This window comes from Protopterus annectens, chromosome 6.part1 (genome assembly GCF_019279795.1).
Source record: "Protopterus annectens isolate FY-2018-M chromosome 6.part1, PAN1.0, whole genome shotgun sequence".
NCBI lineage: Eukaryota > Metazoa > Chordata > Ceratodontiformes > Protopteridae > Protopterus > Protopterus annectens.
In genome coordinates this window covers 356,461,826-356,486,792 of record NC_056738.1, presented here as the reverse complement: position 1 = coordinate 356,486,792, position 24,967 = coordinate 356,461,826, and the positions used below count along the sequence as shown (strand labels likewise).

Sequence of the window (24,967 nt, the reverse complement as noted above, 5' to 3'; positions counted from 1 at the left end):
TGTTCGATTCTCAGCTAGAGCGTCTTCTGTGTGGAGACATGCATGAAAGGGCATACCTTCGTTGAAGGTTGTGCATCAGGGCTGGCAACTCGGCACGTAAAAATCTACTGCCAATCATTAGCGGACCGGAGTTCCGCAGTGGCGACCCCTAACCGGGAAAAGCCGAAAGACACAACAACAACAACAAAAGTTGCTTAATTAAAGATAAATATAATTGGGAAAGAAAAGAACTAAAATATTTAGGAATAAAAATCTATCAAGATGTGAGTAAGATTATTATTAATACTTTTGAAAAAGTAATTGAAGTGTTACTTTTTGTTAAAAAAATGGAATGAGTTTTGTTGTTTCACTTTTGAGAACAGATTAGTACTTATTAAATGATTATATTACCCAAGATTTTATACATATACACACACACACACACACACATATTTCATTCGATATCTTTAATACCTGACATAAAACTTTTAATGAAAATGGAAAAAAAAGTTAACCTCATTCTTATGTTGTACTAAAAAGCAGAGAATTGCTTATAGAAATCATACAAGATTATGGTAGTATGGTGGTATTAGCTTCCCAGATGTAGAATCTTATTCTATTGCTGCAAGGTTTAACTCTGTTTTACTTTGGATAGACTCAATTTACACTAGTCAATGGAAAACCATCCAGGAGCAGATTGTACTAAATTGTTATAAGTTTATTAAAGATGATACATTGGAAATATGTAATCATCCTTTGGTCCGGTTAACAAAATTTACCTTGGTATGAAATTCATTTCAATCTTTAGATGCTGCATATATGAAATCATTTCTAAAAGCAGTTAAGAAATATGTTTTAAAACTCCATTAATATCAAAATGGATTTTTTTTCCTTTCCCACTGCACATACCTCTAGATTTAAGATAACTCAGAGCAATGTTAAAATTATTTTACGAAAAAGGAATGGGTTAGTGATATGGTCTGATTGCTTTGAAAAAGGAAAAGGTAAGTCTTCACAAAATTTAATGAAAGAATATAAGTTAGATAAATCTGCTAACCAATTAATATTATAAATTAGTAAGAAATTAAATGAATTTGTGGATAGTATGAGTGAAGAGGAATAAAACACTATTCCTCCAGTATATGAATATATGAATGCTGTTATTGAAGGTAGATTGACCCACGAAGAAAACTTGTCCAATTTATATGAGTTAATTAATAATAATAATAATAATAATAATAATAATAATAACTTTGATGCAGAATTCTTTAATGTTTTGGATAATAGTGGACTGAGTGACTCAGTAGATGGTAAGAATAAAGTTTTGTTAGTTTTATCAGTTAGTCAAACTTCTTCAGGTTTATACTGGAAAGTTTTTATGTGCAAATATATATATGCATAGGATTTTGTTACACCTTGTAAAATCTCTGAGTTTAGTAAAATGATTTTGGTTTCTTGGAGATGTAGTAAAGATGTTAAAGCTGATTGGATACTCATGTTTATGGACTGTGAAAAATTAAATGTGCATTGAGAAGAGATAAGTATGTTTTTTTAAGGGGTTATGGTCTGATAATTATTCTTTAACTAGGTCAGTAATACTTATGAATTTTCCACTTCACTTCTTCTGTCTGTAAAAGCCAAAGAGCAAAAAATATTTTGGGCTCTCTTGGCAGTTGCTAGAAAAGTTATTACAAAAAAATGGAAATTGAACTCAGTCCTTGCATTCAAAGAATTTTAAAAATTAACAGCAATACTATGAAAAAGGAGTGATCAGAATAAGATGTATAAATCATACTAAGACTTTCAGTAGTTGGGAAACAGAAAAACCAAAAGCTGAACTGCAGATGCAGCTGACTCACTGTAAAGAACAGAAATCTCCTGTGTGGCTCTCAGATGTTCACTTGTCCAAAGAAAAATCAGTAACATACTTCTCATCTGTCCTGTTGAATGAATGAAGATTAACAACATCAGATTCTGGGTTTTACAGTACAGAAAGTGAATAAAGCCTGGACCAAAGCAAGTGTAAGGTTAATATGCTGTGATGTTTGGCCGCTGTGCTAGGGTGGGGTGTAGACATGCACTGATTATTTTATACACTGAATTAAGATATTTTTTCCCAATTTTACAAGGCTGAATGCCTAGGTCAATGCCCTTGGCTTAAGCTATAAACTAGTGTTTTTTGTAATTAAGTAGGCTTTAAAAATAAGACAAATTAATAAAAGCCATGAAAACTGCTAAGTTTCTCATATCTACAAATATATTAGCTTATTTTTTTTCCCTTTAGGGTATGTTCAGTGGGAGCCAAGAAGTCTGCAGCTGAAGGCAGCTGTACATTCTATTTCCTTGCTGTAATTTATTCAGTTTGATGGGACTTGGAACTGGGAACCTTTGATTAAGCCCACGTCATTGTGCCCATGCATGGGGACCAAGGCCTGCATGTCTTCTGGAATCATAGTTTTTATCAGAAATTGTCAAGAATTGTTTTAGATGGAAGGAAATGGAAGCCCTAAGGATACGTCTTATGGAGGGGAAATTCTCTGAGATTGCTTAATAAGGAAAGTACTCTGTTTTGCAGTAGAACAGAGAGGTAAATATTTGGTGAAATTAACTACTGTGGTGGTGGTGCTGCGGTAGCTTTGTCGCCTCACAGTTAGACGTTGCCCGTTCGATTCTCAGAGCGTCTTCTATGTGTCGTCATGTGTGAATGGGCTTCCTTCGTTGAAGGTTGTGCGTTAGGCCCGGCAAGCCAACACGTACAAAATCTACTGCCAATCATTAGCGGACTGGAATTCCACTGTGGCGACCCCTAACTGGGAAAAGCCGAAAGACACAAACAAACAAAACTGGTTTTCCTGTAGATGTCATAAATTCCTTCAATACCTTGATGTGCTTGTGTTAGTTAACCATACTGCTGGTTAATTATTTTAGTATAGCTCGTTGGCATTGTGGGATGGAGCCCTATTATGTCCTACATGACTCTGGTTTGATTTGCAGTGCAGGCACTGTGGTCTCTGACTGAGAAGGGAGAGGAATAAAGAGATGGTGGCCGTTCAGTTCTTCCTGAGTGGTGATTTCATCCCTGAAAGACTGGAGCCCTGTTAGGAGCAATTTGTTTTCTTGGGGGTGGGGAGATTACCATTTCTTGAGCCCCTACTCACTTACTAGGGCTTATTTGTGAAGGATATGGTATAAAGAGGGGAAAAATCTCCTGATAACTGCTTGTATGATGGTCATATCATGGTCGTGTATTACCTCATGTAGGAATAGTTTGTTGTGATTGTGGCAGTCAGACAGATGATCTAAAGGCTTGGTCTGGACATTAATTAAAAAAAAAAAGGTTACAGTACCTAGTTTTGTTTCTCAAGAAGCATCTGACCTTTCTGTCATGTAGTACAAAGAGTAGTTAAAACATGGAAATACTTAAAATGGTTTTAAATTTGAATATGTTTGTCATCTTTAATTTTATTTATTGTAGCTGTCTTAGAAGACTATTTGTTGCCAGAAAAACTTGAAGTGCCAAACTCTACTCCTCCTGAAAATCTGAACCCCATAATCTATTGCTCTGAGGATGGAGTAATGGCCAAACTGTCTGCTGGGAGGAAGGACAGGAGTCCAAATATGCTTTCAGTAACCATCAAAATTAGTCTGGATACCAAGAAAAACATTAAGGTATTTACCTGTCTTATATGGACCATTGTTTTGTCTCTGCTCATTTATGATTTTTTTACAACTGTTTTCTCTTGTCTTAAAATTGTAAAAACACTTTTAATCCAGAAGATTTGTATGCATTAGCCAGATACTTAATGTCTTTCTGAGAGAATACCTCTGTATAGATAGTCTTCTGTTTTTTTTTATTTAGAATAATTTAATTGCTAGACTTTGCCTCACATATTGCTCATAATCATGTCATGCCATCTGCTGCTGTCTTATTGTGCTGGATCTGATGCAATTGGCATTTATTTAAAAATATTCCACTTTTAAAAGTGTATAGATTTTTTTTTAGCAAATTATAAGGTTATGTTAGCATTAGTATTTCTGGTTGCTTGGTTTTTGCTTACTGAAAAAAATGTACATTGTTCTGATGGACTGTAAAGGGTGGACACATTTGGCATCTTTTTTTCTGAGATCCATTTCATGTAATTTCTGTTGGATCTTGAGTTCTTACACTCAGAACACACATGCCTCTTTCAACTTCACAGAGTAACATCTCTTCAGAGGACTAGGAGGGAGTGCTCCAATTCTTTCCTTCAGTCTGTAGTGTGTTTAGCTTTTGTCATGATATATATCTTTAAAAGTTCTAAAAAATGAAAAAAAAAATCTTGTGTTTCTGCCATGTCATGTTTCCAAATTGTTGTGTTTCTGCCATGTCATGTTTCCAAGCCCCATGGAGAAGCTTTCTGTTTTGCCTAGGACAAGAATATGCAGTGATACCTGTAGAAAATATCAGTTTCTTCAACTCAACCAATCTTAGTAGGCATCATAAGCTTGTAGCCTGTCTCACTTTTTGAAGATAGTCATGATGGATATCAATTGGAGTAGGAATTGTTCAAAACTTCGCTCAGTTGTAGACAGGAACCAGAGAGACCTTAGTTAGCATAAGGGAGAGATTAAAGCTAAGCCTCAACCTTTTGTTTATCCACCACTTAAGGATGACTTCTCATCTTTAGGCCCAAAAGTGCAGAGCCATAACCCTAAGGCAGTGTTTTTCAACCTTTTTCATCTCATGGGACACATACACCTATTAGAAAAATCTTGTGGCACACCAAGTAATATATTACATTTTTTGCCGAAGTGACAAAAATAGGTATAATTTTGATTGATTTAAGAAGTCTTTTCCTCTTGTTTTACTTGCCTTTAGTGTTTAATGAGATATCAGAGCTTGACATTGTGTTTTGTGCAAGGTCGAATTTTGGGCAGGCATACTCTTTAGGTCGTTTTCCAGGGTTTCCAGTCTTGTTCTTTGTGGAGAAGCTTGATTCGCACAAATACGACATGAAGAAAGGAAGAAGTGTTTGTTAGCTCAAACATTTCTACTGCATTCTCTCTTCTGATTCTTTCTTCCCAAAACAAAGCATTAATTTTATCGGTGGAGGTAAGAATATTTTCATGCTCACCTTGCATACTTTTATTAAGTATGTTCAAAGATTAAAATAATTCAGCTAGAAATGTAACCTTACTGCACCAAAGCTCATCGCTATGGAAATGTGCTGAGATTGTTGAATTGTCAGAAAAGTTACAGCTTCCCCCTTTAGTTCATAAAATCTTGATAGAACTTGACCACAACTGGAAAGGCCACAGAAATACCTCACAAAGAGGATTACTGGCCTCAAACAGATGCCCTACGCAGACCATCTCAAAAAACTCCAGCTTTACTCTGTCGCATATCGCCTACTCAGAGGCGATGTCTGCCTAACATACAAAGCTATGTCAAACCCAGAGCTGTTGGACATGCTCCACGTAAAGAAATCCCAATCCCTCCAAGCTACATGCTCTAGGGACCTAAACCTTGTCACCACAATAAACAGAACATGCTGGAGGGATAGATTCCTGTCTCAGAGACTTCCCATACTCTGGAACAAACTACCTATGTATATCAAACAAACCTCCTCATTAGCACTCTTCAAGAAAAATCTTGATGATTGGCTGGGAGATAGAAAATTCACCCCGGGGATCACTTCTGTGGCTCTGCTTGACAGGGGCACAGGAAAATAATTTTCTTGGGTGGCAAAAGCTAGGGTACCGTTTGGCCAGGCTTATATAGGCCCTAGGGCCAGTAGCCTAGTACCTACCCATGAACAAGATAACCGCCTAACTTCTGTATGCATTAGCAACTGTGTGTGAGAAACTTCCATTGAGGAACATAGTGCTGCACATAATCTTGAATTTAACTGCCTGCTTTTTATATATTAGACAATTGTAAGTTGTGACAGTCTTGTCTAGTACTTTTTTCAGCTCAGGTACCAATGATTTTAACATTAGTACTTCTCTGTGGAGGAAAGGAGGAGTAAAAATAATTCTAGGATTCTTTTTTTGAGCCAGTGTAACAAATCCTTTTACACTTCCTGACATAGAGCGGGCACCATCCGTACAAATACTGATGCAGAATTCCCAAGACAAGCTATGTTATGACAACTGAAGTAATTAACAACATCGAAAATATCTTGACCCCTTGTTGTTACTGGGAGTGGTTGACAAAATAAAACTATTCTATAATCTCTTCTTTATAAATAAATCTACTGAATGTTAGACGTTAAGCTTTGCCAGTCACATCAGTTGATTCATCCAACAGCCGAATAGCAAACATATCTACTTCTTTAATATGAGATATCATTTACAACTCAACATCTTAGGATAAATGGTGTTATCTGACATTGTAATGTTTAAAATCGCCTTTGTGTGTTATTCCCCAAGCATGATATTTACAATTTTACAGCATGCTGGTAAAATTACAGATTCTGCAATTGTGTCATTTTTTTAGCAACAATTTCTGCAATTGCATAACTTGCTTCTTGGGATTTTTCTGATATCATCTGTTACTTATTACACCCCCCCCCCAAATAATATTCCCAAATTCCCCTCTCTTTCCCATTACACTTTCAGCATTTGCTTTCAACCTGAGGGAAAAATTCTCTGATATCTACTTGGGGTATACAAATACCAATGCAAACACTTCCTTAAAAAAATGCTAAACCTTTTAGATGTTGCATACCTGGTAGTCATACTGATATCTTCCAAATGGCCCTTTATAAGCTGCCTTTTCAGTCTCTCTTCCTGATGTTTTCTAACATTTTCTGATTGATTCTTATAGTTTTCACATAATACTTTATATGCTGTACTAATTTGTAGCAGCAGCGTCTGATATAAACTCGACTAGAACTGTCTGATTTTTCCCTTAGCACTCCCCTAGCCCTCTGTTTGCCTATAGTCTGTTGTCAGTCTTTGGTAGGGAAGACGGTCTCTAACCTGCAGCACAAATGCATACCTTCATGCTACTCTGCTAAAGTTTTCCTCCCTAGTTAATTGTTCCCAATACTTTGATACCTTTGCTAATTTTCTCCACTGCATTCTCTCACTTGTCCATTTTCTGACAAATCACGTAATCCTAAATCACCTTGTCGTATGGGGAGAATCAACTTATCCCATGTAGCTCTTGTCCTCTTCCACTGTGGGAGATAAAAATATTCCTGACCTGTATGTAAAGCCAAAGGGACTAAAATCCATATCCATTGCTTGTATATTACTACCCATATCCATAATCAAGAGAGTCATGCTACTCATATGTTTTTAGTCTGTTCCTATGTATCCTTCTCTGCCATAATAGAATCCTTTTTAAGCAGTACACCTAAATACTTCATCTTACCATGTCCTCATAAACAAGTATATTGATGGACCAATTCATATGTAGGTACAGTTTACTGCAATAGCTTTTGTTTTACCTTAATTTATTTTATATCCTAAAAAGACTTAAAACTAAGCCAAAATGTTCCACACCATCAAAATGCCTATTTTTAAGAATTATCAAGTACAGTCCCCATCCCCTTTAAAATATTGTTAAGCAAAAGCTTCTACATCTTTATCATTTTCTTCTCTTCCAATTTGCAGGCGTCCACAGGAATGATATCAATTCCTGGAGAATTTCCTGTTGATTGATTACACCCCACCATTTTTATCTTGTGCCTTCCTAACCGCTTTTATTTCTAAAACCTCATCTTTCTCTAACCTTGGCATAGTTAAGTCTTCCATAAATATTTCTATTTGTGTCTTTTCTTGGTTTCCCCATTCCTCTGCTTTATACAAATTTCCACAGAATGTGCAGAATATCTCTACTTCCTCTACACAGGGTTTTTGGTTATTTTCTTGTCATATGCTCCACAAATTCGGCAACAACCATTTCAAATTTCTGCTACCTATGTCATCATACCAAGAGTTTTTTTTTTTCTTTTTTTGCTCTGGAACTGGTATCAAAAACGCTTCCATTTCAACAGCTTTTTTAAAATCATACATATTATCCAAATGCTTCATAATTTTTCCTTTGGACTCATCAGTTCATTCTTCTGCACTGCTTTAACCTTTGAAAACTCCGCTAAATAATTCTTAATAACTTTTCCCCACATTTCTCTCTCTCTTATTTCTACTTTTAAACTCCATCTTAATTTGAAATCACTCCTTAGCTATCCTTTCTGAGTACGTCTGCCTTCTCTAATAACTTTTGAATAATTTCCAATACCCATTCCTTAAACTACTCTCTTTTTAACAAATAAGTAGGAAATCAACAATGTCTCATTTTTACTTGATTACCTTGCATCTTTATCTTAGTCTTTATTGGTGTGTGATCTAAAACAGTTAGCTGATGCATTTCAAAGCTTGCGATTAAATACTAGTGCTCCTGTGAAATGTAATTTCTATCCAGTCAAGCCTAGTTATTTTCTTAGGAAAATAATGTGTAAATTTTGTCTGAGTTCCTGCTACTAGATTCACACCTTCCATTCCAAATATTCTTATGTATTTCATCATAAATCTACCCTCTTTGATTATGTTTTGCCTTCTACGTCCCCAGTAAACTTCATTACTACAAATCAGATTCCCCAAGAGTTTCACTTCATTAAAAAAAAAAAAAAAACACTCAAGAAATTAAATATATATAACCTCCAAAACCTTCAACCAAATTATTGTAGGAAAAACTAACCAACTATGTAGTTTTCTGAAACTTTCTGATAAACCTCTTATTCATTCCTTGCATGGACTGCATAATCTCTCCTGCCAAAACTTCAAATGTTGAGTATTTTTTCTCATCATATTTATTATTACATTATGATTAGTGCCTCTAAGTATGGCAAGTGCTCATTTTTTTTAAACTAACCAAGCTGATCTGAAAATTGTCAACATGAATCTGTGTTCTGCTCCAGAAAATAAATTTAAATAAGTAAATAAATGAAGACTAAAGCTGCACAGAGTGAAATGACGTGGAACTCCAAAAGAAGGCACTTCAACTGAGACCTGAACAACAGAGCCACATACCACAAAGTAACACTATTGTTTGCACCACTGTGCCACCCTTTTTACTTCATTTACAAAACATTTTTGCACTTTAACTGTAAAACTTTAGTAATAATTCACCACATAAGACCTTCAAATTCTGCATATATATCATGATTTTGGTATTTGCTGATGAGAGCAGTAAAGAATGTTGTTCAAACTCCAAATTTAAGAATACAGCATCCATGGGAGCTGATGACATCCCGGGCTGTTTACTACATGAACTACAAAATGAACTGGCACCTCACGTAAGTGTCATGTTTAATCATAGCCTCACCTCAGGGTTCATGCCCACTGAGTGGCGCACAGCTACAGTTATCCCACTCCACAAGGGGGATCCACCTTGGATCCTGGGAACTACTGCCCCATCAGTCTGACATGCCTGTTCTGCAAGGCCATAGAACTTGTTATCATGGAACTTATAAACAAAGACATTGGCAACTTTCAAAAACTGGACCCCACCCAGTTTGGGTTTGTGAAAGGCCGATCTTGTCTCCTGAACCTGACTGACTTCTTCGAATCAGTCTCCAAAGCTGTGGATGAGGGTAAGGTGGTCCACACAGCCTATCTGGACCTCACCAAGACCTTCAACACCATCCCCTACTCTGGAATCATTAATAAACTTACTAAGCTGGGCATTAATCCCTACGTCACTCAATGGGTTGCCAACTGGCTTACTGACAGAAAACACACTGTAAAAGTAGTCAGCTCCAAATCCAGCTCCAAACAAGCGACAAGTGGAGTACCTCAGGGTTCAGTCCTGGGACCGCTCTTGTTTGGCATCTACTTCTCTGAAGTACAGGCCAACACTAATGGACTCTGGCTAACAAAGTTCGCAGATGACTGCAAACTGGGAGCCATTATTGAATCCCCAAATTATGTGGATATTCTACAAAAGGGCCTTACAGAAACAAATGCTTGGTGCCAGAGCCATGGGCTAAAGCTCACTGCCAAGAAATGTGTAGTTATCCCCTTTGGGAAAAAAACATGTATCCCTGAATTACCACATAGGTGACAGTACACTAAACACCAAAAGTGTGATAAGAGACTTAAGGACACAGGTGGACAGTGGTCTCACTTTCGATAACCACATCGCCACAACAGTCAGGAAATCCTTCTATGTGGCACACCTCATCAGTAAGGGCTTTTCATCCAGAAAAAAGGAGGTCATTGTCCCACTGTACTCTTCCGTCATTAGACCCATTATGCAATACAACTCCCCATTTGGTATGTACCTCTGAAGATATCTGCAACAACTGGAAAGACCGCAGAAATACCTCAGTAAAAGAATCACAGGCCTAAAGCAGATGCACTATGCTGACCGTCTAAAAAAAAACTCCAGCTATACTCTGTTGCATATCGTCTACTCAGAGGCGATCTCTGCTTAACATACAAGGCTATGTCAAACCCAGAGCTGTTGGACATGCTACACTTAAAGAAATCCCGATCATTCAGAGCCACATGCTTCAGGGATCTAAACTCTGTCATCACAATGAACAAAACATGCTGGAGGGATAGGTTCCTGACCCAGAGACTCCCCAGACTCTGGAATAGACTGCCCATACATGTCAAGTAGAGTGCCCCTTTGGCCCTCTTCAGTAGGAACCTTGATGATTGGATAGGAAATAGGAAATTCACCCTGGGGATCACGCCAGTCGCCCTGCTAGACAGGGGTCCAGGAAAGTCAATATTGTGGGAAGAAATAGCCAGGGAATTGTAATGGCTAGGCTTGTATAGGCCCTAGGGCCGATAGCCTAGTACCAACCTATGAGCCATCAATAAACTACTGTAAATAGCAAAGCAACTGCTAACACAAATCCTGCTAGTCTAACAACTAAGAGACTCCCAGAGCATACCACCATGGAAAAATATTTTAAAAATAAAAACACACTTTAATAAAGTCTTAAAATAAAGTAATAATTGAGCATTGAAGATAAGAGCTTTATTCAGAACAGTACAGATGGCACATTGTTTGTGAATAAAAATAACTAGAACTAACCAATCAGGACATCTAATTCAGGGCGAGCCCTTAATCATTGCCCAATAACAGGAACTCCAACCCAGTCTTTAGAATAGGGACATGCCTCTATTTTCATCTGATCAGAGCGACTACAATAAATCATATAGGGAAGGGCAATAGTTATGTCTCAGCCAGTTATGCGTTCCTTCTCTCAATGTTACTTCACGCCATTTTATCCAGATGTTTTGTCAGTAAAATGCTTAAAAGTGCTAAAATAACGGGATACTAGTATTCTTCATATCATCTTTAGTCATGTTAAACCAACTCACTCTATGGACAACTTTCTGAGTTTATGAAAGCAATATTTAAAAATTGTAATTATTTTTGGACCTTTGCCCCCCAAAAAAATTATTTTAGTATTTGTCCACATTTCTTTTGCTAAGAGGTTGAGAAGGAACAAACTGGACAGTGGTTCACATTCATGAATGCTGCCTCCAGGAGAGACACGCATTCATTCTCTCACACACGCACATCGTCTCTTCTGCATTCATACACACATTCTTTCACACACACTTTCTCTTCTGCATTCATACACACATTCACACATGGAGGATCGCTCTCACTCTCTCTCAATTGCTCACACATACAGTCTCTTTTGCATTCATACACACATTAATTCACTCACACTTTCTCTTCTGCATTCATACACACATTCACACACACAAGATCACTCTCACTGTCTTTCGATCTCACACACACACACACACACACACACACACACACACACACACACACAGTCTCTACTGCGTTCATACACACATTCATTCACTCACACACACACACACACACACACACACACACACACACACACACACAGAGTCTCTTCTGCACTCATACACACATTCACTCAGACATGCAGACAGAAAAATACCAGACCTACAAACGCACACACTGTTACAATGGTAGGCCTCCCGATGTCCTAGTTGTAGCAATGCTCCCCATACACCAGCTGCAGCGTGCCAAACAAGTAAGCTCTCAAATGTCCCACTTTGGCACCATGAGGAACATATTGCCAACACATTGAGAAAGGGGTTGGGCATCACAGAAATTGTTATCTGTTCTGGTAAATCCATACAGTTCAGGCACCCAAGAAAATAATCCGATTTTACAGGCCATATTTTTTTAACGGTTTCTCATAAAATTGTGGTTTTCTGGCAAATCATGCAGGAATGAAGACAGGAAATAATCGGTGACATTTTAGTTTAAGATTTCATATCTTATGGAAGATTTTTGCAAATACAACTATTTATTATATAAAATTTAAATAATGGTAGTTTAAGATTTTATATCTTATGGAAGATTTTTGCAAATACAACTATTTATTATATAAAATTTAAATAATGGGTTGAGAGATAGATCAGTACTACTTGCATTTACCTCAGTGCAGTTTCTGTTATCACGGAATTCTGCCCCTCGGTCCGATGATGTCCAATCAAAAGGTAACAGATGCTACGGTCAGTAGAGTACTCAGTAGTGCAATTTCAGTGGTCACTGCTCACAGTTTCACCTTATGGCTTGTGGTTACAACTGTCCAGCTCTAACCAACGTGCCTAATATGCAACAGAGATGCTGCTTGATGGAAGATGTCATTAAAAATAAATAAATAAATCACCTGACTGCAATCTCCAGTCGCATCTCTGATGTTATATTAGGCATGTTTGGTGAAAGTATGCTTTGTAAAGAGAAGAAACTGAAGTGTGGGAGTTAAGTGACATATTTCTCTAAACAAGAGTAGTCATGTTTTTGTGGCACATCTCTTGACCTCTTGCGGCACACCTGTTGAAAACCCCTGCCCTAAGGTATTCTACAGAATGAAACCAAGAGTCAAGTAACACTACTTCTACTCTTGAGCACATGAAATTGAACTTTTATTCTACACAGTGCATTGCCATGGTTGAACTAGGAACTTAAGAGCTGCTCAATTTTCATGCTCCAGGGCTATTTCTGATAGGCCTGTGAGGGTTGAGAAAACCTCTGCAGAACTTTGTATGCCAGCCAGGCTTTTGATGTGGTAAGAGATGACTAGGTGGGGTGAGAGAGAGTGCATGGCTTGAATATTGTTTTATATTAGGTCATGCCCTTGTACAAGCCGTTTGACCCCTTGACTGATGACACTTTATTCTAGAGTTATCGTTTTGCTCTGTGATGTGGTAGACCTCAATGGACATGCGTGGGAATACCAGTGGACTTGCAGGGGGAACAGCACCTCTCAATGCATAGTTTTGAATACTGGTATTCCCCAAGGTTGTGTGCTCAGCCCCTTGCTCTTCACCATCCTCACCCATGACTGCACTGCAAAACATAACTCAAACCATATTATAAAATTTGCTGACAATACCACAGTCAAGGATTTCATTAGTGGTGGAGATAAACATAACTACAGGGATGAGGTGAACACTTTGATTGCCTGGTGTGACAGGAGCAATCTGAACCAGAATGTTAATAAGACCACAGAAATTATTATGGACTTCAGGAGAAAAGCAGCAGTTTACCCAACCACTCACTATCAAAGGGGAAGTAGTAAAGAAATTCAAAACAACTATGTTCCTGGGCCTTCACATCTCAGACAACGTCTCCTGGACTGCTAATACCAGTCATATAGTCAAGAAGGCTCAACAGAGGCTTCATCTCCTGAGAAAGCTCAAAAAGGCCAGACTCCCACTGTCTGCTCTTGCCACTTTTTGCAGGGGAGCTATCAAGAGCATCCTCATAGCATGGTTCGGCAACTGCACAGTTGCTGAAAAGAAGAAATTACAGAGGGTGGTGAGGGTGGCTGAGAAATTATTGGGCACACACCTCCTTTCTGTACAGGAGCTTTTCTTTACAAGAGAAAGAACATACAATATACTAGCTGATTCGACCCATCAGCTCAAAGCTGTTTCTCACAACTTGCATCTGGAAGGAGGTACCGCAGCTTCTGCTGTAGGACTACAAGATTCAGGACCAGTTATCCTACAGCTTGTGAGACTTATTAACTTAGACACCAAACATAATACCTGATACGTTGAAGCCTCTTTTTTTTTATTTAATCTTGCTGCTCTGAGAAATTATCACCAGTATTACTATTATGCAATATCATGGGTATACTGAGTCACGTGTAAGGTTAACAGCTGATATTCACTAGTCTCTATTCTCTGTCTTAACGGTGAAGGGGTTTGGTGGTGGGTATTGGGGTTTGGTGGTGGGTATTTATTATTTGTCATTGGATAATGGGTATTGAGTGTGTTTATGTCGTGTTTTTACTTTCTTTCTTATGTTATTCTCTGATACCGCTGTATCTATTTTATTTACACTGCATTTCTCTCATGAGCTGACATTTGTAATTTCGTTTAGGCTGCACGTGTGTGGTCCTAAATGACAGTAAAGTTTCTTTGAATCTTTATTTACTCTCAAGACCTTAGCCAGTTTTTCTTCAGTAAATTCCATCCCCATCTTTCCTATTTTTGGTACCCCTACTTGCACTTATCCCTGTTGGCATATTCTGCTTTCTCCATTCTCTTGCTGGCTTAGTTCTTAGAATACTTTCTGCAACCTTATGAATACATTCAGTTTGGTTATTATTTTCCTTAAGGATCTGTATCCACAGTCCCACTTTCTCCTTATGTCTTGAACTCGAACCTTGCTTTATCATCATTTCTTTTGACTTTGAATTATAACCATCTGCTTTTGTTACATATCTGAGCCTTTACTGTGTAGCTCTAAAAATTCCCCTTTAAATCGGATAATCCTAAACCACCTTGTTCAATTTGAAGACAACTTATCCCAATTAACTCTTCCCCCCTTTCCCTCACAGATAAGTTAATTCAGCTCTTTATTAATTATTGTCCACAACTTTTTGATAAAAATATGCCTGACCTTTATATAAAAGTAAAGGGACATAAAACATGTTCACTGCTTGTACCTTACTATCCATGTCCATCAAAAAGATCTTGCTTCCAGTTTCTCAGTTTTTGTATTGTCTTTTGTTTAGTCTCTTTCTCCATACCCTTAGCTGCCATAACAGAAGCCTTTTTAATCCATGTTCCTAGATGCTTCATCTTATCTTGTCCTCAATAAATATGGCTATTGCTGAACCACTTCATGTGTGGGTACTTAAATGTATGGCTTTAGCCTTTGTTTTATCTTCACTAATTTTATATCCTGAAAAGACTTGAAACTGTCTCAAAATGTTCCACAACACCAGAATATCTTTTTCTGGATTTATGAAGTACAAAATCACAATGTCTGCAGTTAAAGCCAACTTTTCACGATTACCATACCAGTTATATCAGAATTTCTGAGTCCCTTATTTTCTTTGCCAGTAGCTCTAAATGCAAAGCAAATAACAAAGGGGAAGAAGATACCCCTGCCTGGTTCCTCTTTTCAAATAGAACTTATCAGAGTTGAACCCTCCCATTTTTATTATTATATCTGATCCTTCATATGCCATCCTAATTAACCTTTTTACTATATCAGTGAGTGCAAATACTTCCATTGTCCTACTCCTAAAATCCCACCTAACTCTGTTATATGCTTTCTCTGCATCAAGACCCAACAATAACAGCAGTGTTTTCTTAACAATCCACTTCTTTCTGGATCATCATCATTGTTCTGTTAATGCTGTCAAATGTTTGTCTCCCCCCTTCCATAAAACCACATTGAGCCATATCTGTCAATTTTGGTATCACTTTTGCCATTCTTTTAGTTAATGTAGACATAATCACTTTATAATCATACATTAAAATTGAAAAGGGTCTGTATGATGCTGGGTGTGAGGGGTCTTTATTTTTTTGGGGTAATACAGCCACTTCAGCTTTCTTCCAAGATGCTGGTGCTTACACTCCATTTAAAATACTATTAAACAAACTGTTTCAGATCTTTATCATTTTCTTCCCTCCTAAATTCTAGTCTTCCACTGGAAAACCATCTGATGTTCATCGTATTGATCACTGCTGCAGTAGCCTTAACTATACATTTGGGCTATGTCCTGACAAGGATATAACAGACAGACAGCTTCCAAAGCTTTAGGGCACCTTCCATGCACCAAAGCTATCAGGCAGCTTGAGCTGAATTGATCTGACTAAATGCAAGTTTGGGTGCCATGCCCTTTAGATCTTTGCTGCCGCCAAAGAGTACACTTCTCTAAGGCATTCAAGGATCGACGGTTGGCTTAGTGTTGATTTTCTTTGTGTTTCACTGTTGCTCTCATCACATTTGGGTTATCTTTTTGCAGTAGCCCTCAGTCAGCCTGATTCAAAGTCTTGGGTCCTGCGTCGGTTGCTGTCCCTTCTTCTGTGATGTCAGGGGTATAAAACATGTAGCCGATGCCATTACATCAGTCTTTCGTACCATGCGGTGCCCGAAGCAGAAGCAGTTCACAAGTGCCAGTCAACCGACTCCTGAAATTTTTGTTTTCGAGTTTCAGAACCAAAGTCTTCAACTAAAAGCTAAGTACCCCGTTGGGGAAACTTTTTCTTGCTGTAAACTTGTGGAAAACAAGTACCTCATAAAGATTTTTATTCCTACTGTATTCCTTGCCTAGGCCCTGACAACGACGTACCGCGCTGTCGGTTTTGTGCCTTATTTAAACCACAAACTATCCGTCATCGGTATATTTTCGCCTCTAAATATTTTGGTGCTTGGTTCAATTATCCTGATATGTCTTCAGTAAACCATCTGACTTCCGACATTCTGAAAAAACGCAAAGATAAAGACAGAGACAGGCCACCTAGGTCCAAAGCTGCAGATGACGCTTCTCGTAAGCCAGTCGCCAGTTCGCCGGTACTCAATGAGGCATTTTCACAGCCCCTGAGACCCGCTACTTCAGATTCGCAGGCCTCTACTGAGATCCATTCGGAGTCCGGCATGCCACAAGAAGATTCAACTGTGGAACCTGCAGATGTCTACCTTGGATGGGTCCGGAGCCGCTGTGCAGGCACCAGCTTCTGAGGTTGTATTCAGGCCTACTGACTTGTGTATTAAACCAATGCCATCTTTTTCTTCAAGGCCTAAAACTCGAACCATGCCTAAAAAACTGATGTCCAGGACCACATGGTCAGGCCTGTATGCCTGAAAAACAAATTATAAGAATGGCTGAAGACCTTATTACTTTAATCAGGAGAAGCCAGCCTTCCCCCTCTAAGAGACCTAGGACTGAGTTTGCTTATACTTCTGACCAAGATTCTAAATTTTCTGTTTCCTCTGATGACCAGGATTTACCCTTATCTATCTATGAGGATTCTGATGCTGAGGACTCTACTCCCCCCCCCCCCCAAGAGGATTTCTATTTTGGTGAAACTTTGCATATTCTCGGGGAGCATTTTCGTTGGGAAAGTCAGGATTTCTCTGATTCTAAAAAGAGGCTTAGGGATTTCTTACTCCTGCCCCAGCACGGGCTTTTAGCCATACCTCCTGTAGTAGACATTGTTGGTGGTGCCTTTTCGGAATCTAGCTTGGCCCCTGACTCTCTACCTCCTGCTCCCAGAAAACCTAATAGATATTACAGGGTCCCTGACTCTCAAGTTCCTTTTTAAAAATCCTACTACAGATCCTGAGACCATTTCACAGGGAGACCATTTCACAGGGACCCAAGGGCATTAAAGCTACTACTGCCAAAAATCATACCCCCTCTGATAGAGTCTCCAGGGCACTGGATAGATGGGGTAAGAAGGTATACACTTCTGCAACTTTGGCTATTACGGCCTTAAACTGCAAGTTTCATATGTTAAAGTATCAGCAGCATATTATTGGATTGCTTAAACACAAAATGATGATGATTCCTGATTGTGCTGAAAATAAGGATTTACTGCATTTAGCTGAACAAGTTGGAAAACATACTTTGCAATGTGGTTTTGATTCAATAGAGACATCTTGCAGCGCTGCTGTAACTGGGTCTGAACTTAGAAGGCATGTTTGGCTTAAGGAGCAATCCTTGCCAGATCATATTAAAGCGAAATTACTGACTGCTCCCTTAAATCAGGACTGCCTGTTTGGCAACAAGGCCAAATAATTTCTTAAAAAGATGGAGGAAAAGGTTAAATCTGTGCAAACTGTTAAAGATTTTTTACAAGTACAACCTCCAAGATTTAGTAGGCATTGGCCTTCCAAGAATTGGTCCTTTCCTGCCTCTTCCAGACCTTCTCAGTCCAAACCCAGATCCAGCAGAGCTCCCAGGCTTCATAGGTTGGTACTAGGCTATCGGCCCTAAGGCCTATGCAAGCCTAGCCATAACAATTCCCTGGAAGTTTTTTCCCACAATATTTACTTCTCTGGGCCCCTGTCTAGCAGGGCGACTGACATGATCCCCAGGGTGAATTTCCTATCTCCCATCCAATCATCAAGGTTCCTTTTGAAGAGGGCCAATGAGGCGCTCTGCTTGACATGTATGGGCAGTCTATTCCAGAGTTTGGGGAGTCTCTGGGTCAGGAACCTATCCCTCCAGCATGTTTTGTTCATTGTGATGATAAGGTTTAGATCCCTGGAGCGTGTGGCTCTGAGGGATTGGGATTTCTTTAAGTGGAGCATGTCCAACAGCTCAGGGTTTGACATGGCCTTGTATGTTAAGCAGAGATCGCCTCTGAGTAGACGATATGCCACAGAGTATAGCTGGAGTTTTTTTAGACGGTCAGCATATGGCATCTGCTTTAGGCCTGTGATTCTTTTAGTGAGGTATTTCTGTGGCCTTTCCAGCTGTTGCAGATGTCTTGTGAGGTACATACCAAATGGGGCATTATACTCTCTAATGGGTCTAATGAGGGATGAGTACAGTGGGACAATGACCTCCTTTTTTCTGGATGAAAAGCCCTTAGTGATGAGGTGTGCCACGTAGAAGGATTTCCTGACTGTTGTGGCGATGTGGTTATCGAAAGTGAGACCACTGTCCACTTGTGTCCCTAAGTCTCTCATCACACTTTCGATGTTTAGTGTCCTGCCACCTATGTGGTAGTTCACGGGTACATGTTTTTTTCCAGAGGGGATAACTATACATTTCTTGGCATTAAGCTTGAGCCCATGGCTCTGGCACCAGGCATCTGTTTCTGTAAGGCCCTTTTGTAGAATATCCACATCATTTGGGGATTCAATAATGGCTCCCAGTTTGCAGTCATCTGCAAACTTTGCTAGCCAGAGTCCCTTAGTGTTGGCCTGTACTTCATAGAAGTAGATGCCAAACAAGAGTGGTCCCAGGACTGAACCCTGAGGTACTCCACTTGTCTGGAGCTGGATTTGGAGTCTGCTACTTTTACAGTCTGGATTCTCTCAGTAAGCCAGTTGGCAACCCATCGAATGACGTAGGGATTTATGCCCAGCTTAGTAAGTTTATCTATGATTCCAGAGTGGGGGATGGTGTTGAAGGCCTTGGCGAGGTCCAGATAGGCTGTGTGGACCGCCTTACCCTCATCCACAGCTCTGGAGACTGATTCAAAGAAGTCAATCAGATTCAGGAGACAAGATCGGCCCTTCACAAACCCAAACTGGGTGGGGTCCAGTGTCTGGAGGTTGCCAATGTCTTTGTTTATAAGTTCCACAATAATGCGTTCCATGCCCTTGCAGATCAGGCTTGTCAGTCCCAGGGTATGCACAGGACTAAGCAGTGGGGGGCCTCCACTTCCAAGTCTGGCAGTAATAAAACTCCCCCCTATGGTAAACTGTCTCAATGACTTCTTTTTAAAACTTCCAAGCATTCCTCAACTGACTTCCCCTTTTGGGGGAAAGATTGCTCTTCATGCAAAGAACTGGGAACTCATTACCTAGGACAAATGGATTTTAAATATAGTGTCTCAGGGATACAGATTTCACTTCCACATGTTACCAACACCAAGCAGGTGACCAGATCTACCCCCAAATCAGTGGGCAGAGGCCCCAAAGCAAGTACTTTCTCTCTTAAGCATGGGGGCTATTCGGTTGGTACCAGAAGAGGAAAAAGGGACAAGGTTTCTACTCAAGACTTTTCCTGGTACCCAGAAAGGACAATTCATGGCATCCTATCCTGGACCTGTCTACTATAAACACCTTTTTGGTGATTCCAAAATTCAAGATGCTGACTCCTCACCAGTTGCTCCCTATGCTAGGCAAAGACACCTGGTTGGCAAAACTAGATTTAAAGGAAGCATACTTGCACATCCCAATCAGAGAATCTTGCAGACAGTACCTATGCTTCAAAGCAGGCTACATGCACTATCAGTTATCTGCACTGCCCTTTGGCTTATTTGCTGTGCCCAGGGTATTCACAAAGTGCATAGCTCCAGTTATTGCATTTTGCAGGCAAAGAAATATTCAACTCTACCCGGACCTGGACAGTTGTCTAATTCAGGCAGAAAGTCAGGACATACTTTTGAATCATCTGGCCTTTGTACAAAGGGTGCTAACTTGTCTGGGGTACACCATAAATGAAAAGAAATAACACCTGGTACCCTGTCAACAAATTATATTCCCAGGAGCAAGCTTGAATACAACTTCCCAGATGGCTTTCCTCATGCAAGAGAAACAAATTAATTTGACAACCTACTTCCAACAAGTGGCCACAAAAATCCTGCTATCTGAAAGGCAAATTCTACAAGCATTAGGGTTCATGCCCTCCTGCATTCTTCTCATTCCATATGCAAGACTGCATATGAGAAAACTACAAAGCCTATGGTGTCAACATTCTCAGGATCTAGAAGCAATGATTCCTATCATAACTTGCCTATGCCTAGAGTTCCTTTGGTGGGCAGAGGCCTGCTACCAAAACAAGGGACTACCATTCACACTACCCCCTGCCACCCAAACCCTAACAACAGACGCATCAGACTATGCATGGGGAGCTCACCTGGCAGAGAAGTGCATTCAGGGCAAATGGAACTCAAGTCAAATGCACCTGCATATCAATCAAAAAGAAATGTTAGCTGTACAGAATGCTTTGACAGCCTTCAAGGACCACATTCTTCCAGGACAATTAATCATAAAGATGGACAACACCACTGTTATGTGGTACATAAACAAGCAGGGGAGTACACATTCTTACCCCCTTTGCAGACTAGACATGGCATTGTGGAACACAGCCTTGAGCTTCCAGGTGCATCTGCAACCTCAATTCCTGCCAGGAAAACTAAACATACTGGCAGACGAACTAAGCAGAAACCTCATGGACCCACACGAGTGGAAACTAGAACCAAGGATTTTCAACATGTTGACAAGCAAATGGGGGAGCCCAGATATAGACCTGTTTGCCGCCTCCCAGAACTATAATTTGGACAAATTTTGCACAAGGACTCCCCACAAACAAGCTTGGAAAGTTTATGCCTTTCCTCCTCTGCCTCTGCTGTCCAAAGTACTACTAAAGATCAAACAAGACAAACCAAGGACAATTTTGATTGCACCAGACTGGCCATGCCAGCACTGATACCCCCTCTTGTGCAGTGTGTGTCACTGTTGGTCCCATGGCACCTGCCTAAGACTCCTACCCTATTGTCTAAGCAGGAGAACCAGATTCTGCACCCTCTGCTTCACACACTGAACCTAGCAGCCTGGCTAATTACCTAATCTCTCCTTTACCAACCCTCAGTAAACCAGTGATGGATATCATTTTAGAGGCAAGGAGGCCTAGTATTAGAAAATCTTATGCTGAAAAATGGAAATTCTGTGCCTGGAACCAGTCTCAAGGGATGAGCACAGCAGTGCCCAATTTACCTCAGATTTTACAATACTTAACTGAGATGCTTCACAAGGGCCTGTCTTTCTCCTCCATCAAAATTCACGCCTCAGCTATTTCAGCTCATTATAACACAGAACCTCCCCTCTTTTCTCATCCACTGCTCAAGCAGTTCCTCAGAGGGGCCAAAAATTTACAACCACCCAGAAGAGCTCCAACTCCAACCTGGGACCTTAATTTTGTATTGGAGAAACTCACTCTTCCTCCTTTCGAGCCAGCTGCTACTGCAGACTTAAAATTAATTTCTTGGAAAACAGCTTTCCTTTTAGCAATCACTTCAGCTAGAAGGGTATCATTACAGGCCCTTATGGCAGTGGAGCCTTTCATCATCTTTCATGCGGACAGGGTGTCCCTCAGGACCAATCCCTCCTTCATTCAAAAAAGTAAAAGTGGTGTCCAGGTCCTTAATCCATCCATTTGCAACAACCTTCTCTAATCCATAATCCACAGAGGGGGAACGGATACTGCACTCCACCCCTTAGATGTGCACACTTAACTTCTACTTTACTACTGACTAGGACTAATCCTCAAGGAAATCTGAACTGGGTTGCATTGTTTTGCATGGCAGGGAGAGGGGGAGCTATTTCAAAGCAAACTATTTCCCAAATGGTAGACCATTGCATTCATTTTCTGAGCAGCACCATGGAAAAACCTGTCCCCCAGACCTCACAGACCCCCAGATCAACCAGGGCTGCATCATCTCTCTAGGCCTTCTGCTCTTTTCTACTAGAGACATCCTAAGCTAAGTTACCAAAGAATTTGTACATTTTCACCAAGCATTACCATCTTCCAATTTTCCAGCTTCTTCCAAGCAGAAAATTTGTAGGCCTAGGCCCTAGCTGGGGCTTATCTGCTCCCCTAATCCTCCCTCCCTAATCCTCCTTTCCTTCCCAAATGAATGAGAGCTGTGACTAAAAAACAACAACCAAACAGCGTACAAGTACAACACACATCATATGTAGATGTTCGAGTGTATTCACTGTTGAAGTCCTGGTTACCCTCCCTCCAGCCCCCTTACTTCTTTTGGCTATACCTCTACTCTCCTTTACTATGCTCTAAAGCTTTTTGGTGTATTTGCTTTTTTGTTGGAGGTATATCTTTGTTTATTTATAGATTTAATTGCTTCCCATTAGGGGGGCACCAGACATCTGGGACAAGAAAAACTGATGTAATGGCGTTGGCTGCATGTTTTATACCCCTGACGACCTGATGTCACGGAAGAAGGGACAGCAACCAACGCTGGACCCAAGACTTTGTTAATCAGGCCGACTGAGGGCTACTGCAAGCAGATAACCCAAATGTGATGACTGCAACAGTGAATACACTCGAACATCTACATTTATGGTAAGTGTACACAACTGTACTTTCCTTCTGGGTATAAAAGTTCCCATTGGGTAAAAACCTTTCTTTTTCTAAATATTGTTTGTGTTTTTTTGTTTCACTTTTCTCTTCAGGGAAGTTATTTTAAAGTTAGTTTAGTGTTTTAGTAGGCTGTCAGGAGACTGTATCACACTTTTAAATAAGAGATCTCTTTTTCCTGTCAGTTTAAAAGTTGTGGAAAGTAACTGAAAACCATTTTTCTGAGGAGAAATAGTGACTTTTAAAGACTAGTAGTTTTTACTGGCATTTACTGCTTGTCTTCCCTTGACAAGAGGCACTATTTTCGACTTGACCATGGAACACACTACTGGCCCCACAGTTGGTCCTTCTTCCAGCCACAGAAGGAAAAAACTAAGCAAACAGCCCTTGGCACCACAGCAGTTTGCCTCAGCCGCAGGTGACTGACTCTGCTGTGGACATTTGTTGCACCTCAGACCACTCGTCTTTTACCCCGGATCCCTCTGGTGTATTATCTATGGCCACTATTGCTCTGCGGCTTTTGGGGTCTCCTCAGTGTGTGAGAGCCACTGTTGTTAGTTCTGGGAGGTGAACAGGGAATGCTTCTCTGTTGTGTCTGAATGCTGTGCTCATCCCTGGGGAAGTTGTTGCTGACATAAGTAACATGGATGGCCAATTTTTCTTGCCAAAGAGAAACAGAAAACTAAGCATATGTCCATTTTTCAAATTTCCTTAGACAGGAGTGTTTACTGGATCTGGCTCAGGGTTTAATTCAGGCTATTGATTCTTCTTGTAAAGTAGTTTCTGGTAAAAGAAAGATGGCTACCTCTTTTCCTGAAGAGAGACAATATTCTGAATCTGAACAAGAAGATGAAGGGACAGATACAGGGATTTCTCCTCAGACCTCTGGTTCAGACTCAAAGTAGAGCTCAGATGTTCTTCGTGTTTCACTGTTGCAGTCATTACATTTGGGTAATCTGCTGGCAGGTTGCCCTCAGTCGGCCTGATTAACAAAGTCTTGGGTCCTGCATCGGTTGCTGTCCCGTCTTCCATGATGTCAGGTCATTAGGGGTATAAAACATGCAGCCGATGCCATTACATCAGTCTGTCTTGCCGTGTGGTGCCCGAAGCAGAAGCAGTTCGCAAGTGCCAGTTGGCCGACTCCTGAAATTTTCGTTTTCAAGTTTCAGAACCGAAGTTGGGGAAACTTTTTCTTGCTCCTTTCCGATGTCAGTAAAAGTTAATAACTGCATTACTTGTGGAAAGCAAATACTTCATAAAGATTTTCATTTGTACTGTATTCCTTGCCTAGGCCCTGACGATGACGTACCTTGCTGTCGGTTTTGTGCTTTATTTAATCAGCGTACTATCTGTCGTCGGTACATTTTTGCCTCTAAATATTTTGGTTCTCAGTTTAATTATCCAGAAATTACGTCGGTTAGCCATCCGACTACCAGAATTCTGAAAAAATGCAAAGAAAAAAACAGAGACAGGTCGTCGAGGTCCAAAACTGCCGACGATGCTTCTCCTAAGCCAGTCGCCAGTTCGCCGGTACTCAGTGAGGCTGTTTCGCAGCCCCTGATACCCACAACTTCTGACTCGCAGGCCTCTACTGAGACCCATTCAGAGTCCGGTATGCCACGAGTTGCTTCTCCTGTGGAACCTGCGGATGTCTCTACCTTGGAATGGTCCGGAGCCGCTGTGCAGGCACCGGCTTCTGAGGGTGTATTCAGGCCTACAGACTTTCATATTAAACTGACTCCACCTTCTATTCTAAGGTCTAAATCTATGTCTAAAATACCGATGCCCAGACCACATGTTCAGGCCCCTATGCCTAATAAACAAATGATCAAAATGGCTGAAGATCTTATTACTCTAATCAAGGGTAGTCAACCTCCCCTTCTAAGAGGCCTAGGACTGAGCTTGAC

The 24,967-nt window shown here is 40.2% G+C and overlaps 1 protein-coding gene across 1 annotated transcript in view; it reads left to right on the top strand.

Moving 5' to 3' along the window:
• ATG2A (autophagy related 2A) overlaps nt 1–24,967 on the top strand; it is a 2,853,001-nt gene that overhangs the window by 1,675,781 nt on the left and 1,152,253 nt on the right. The window contains exon 22 of the mRNA XM_044075772.1: nt 3,455–3,648. Within this exon, the coding sequence (XP_043931707.1) occupies nt 3,455–3,648 (194 nt within the window). The remainder of the gene's footprint in view (nt 1–3,454; nt 3,649–24,967) is intronic.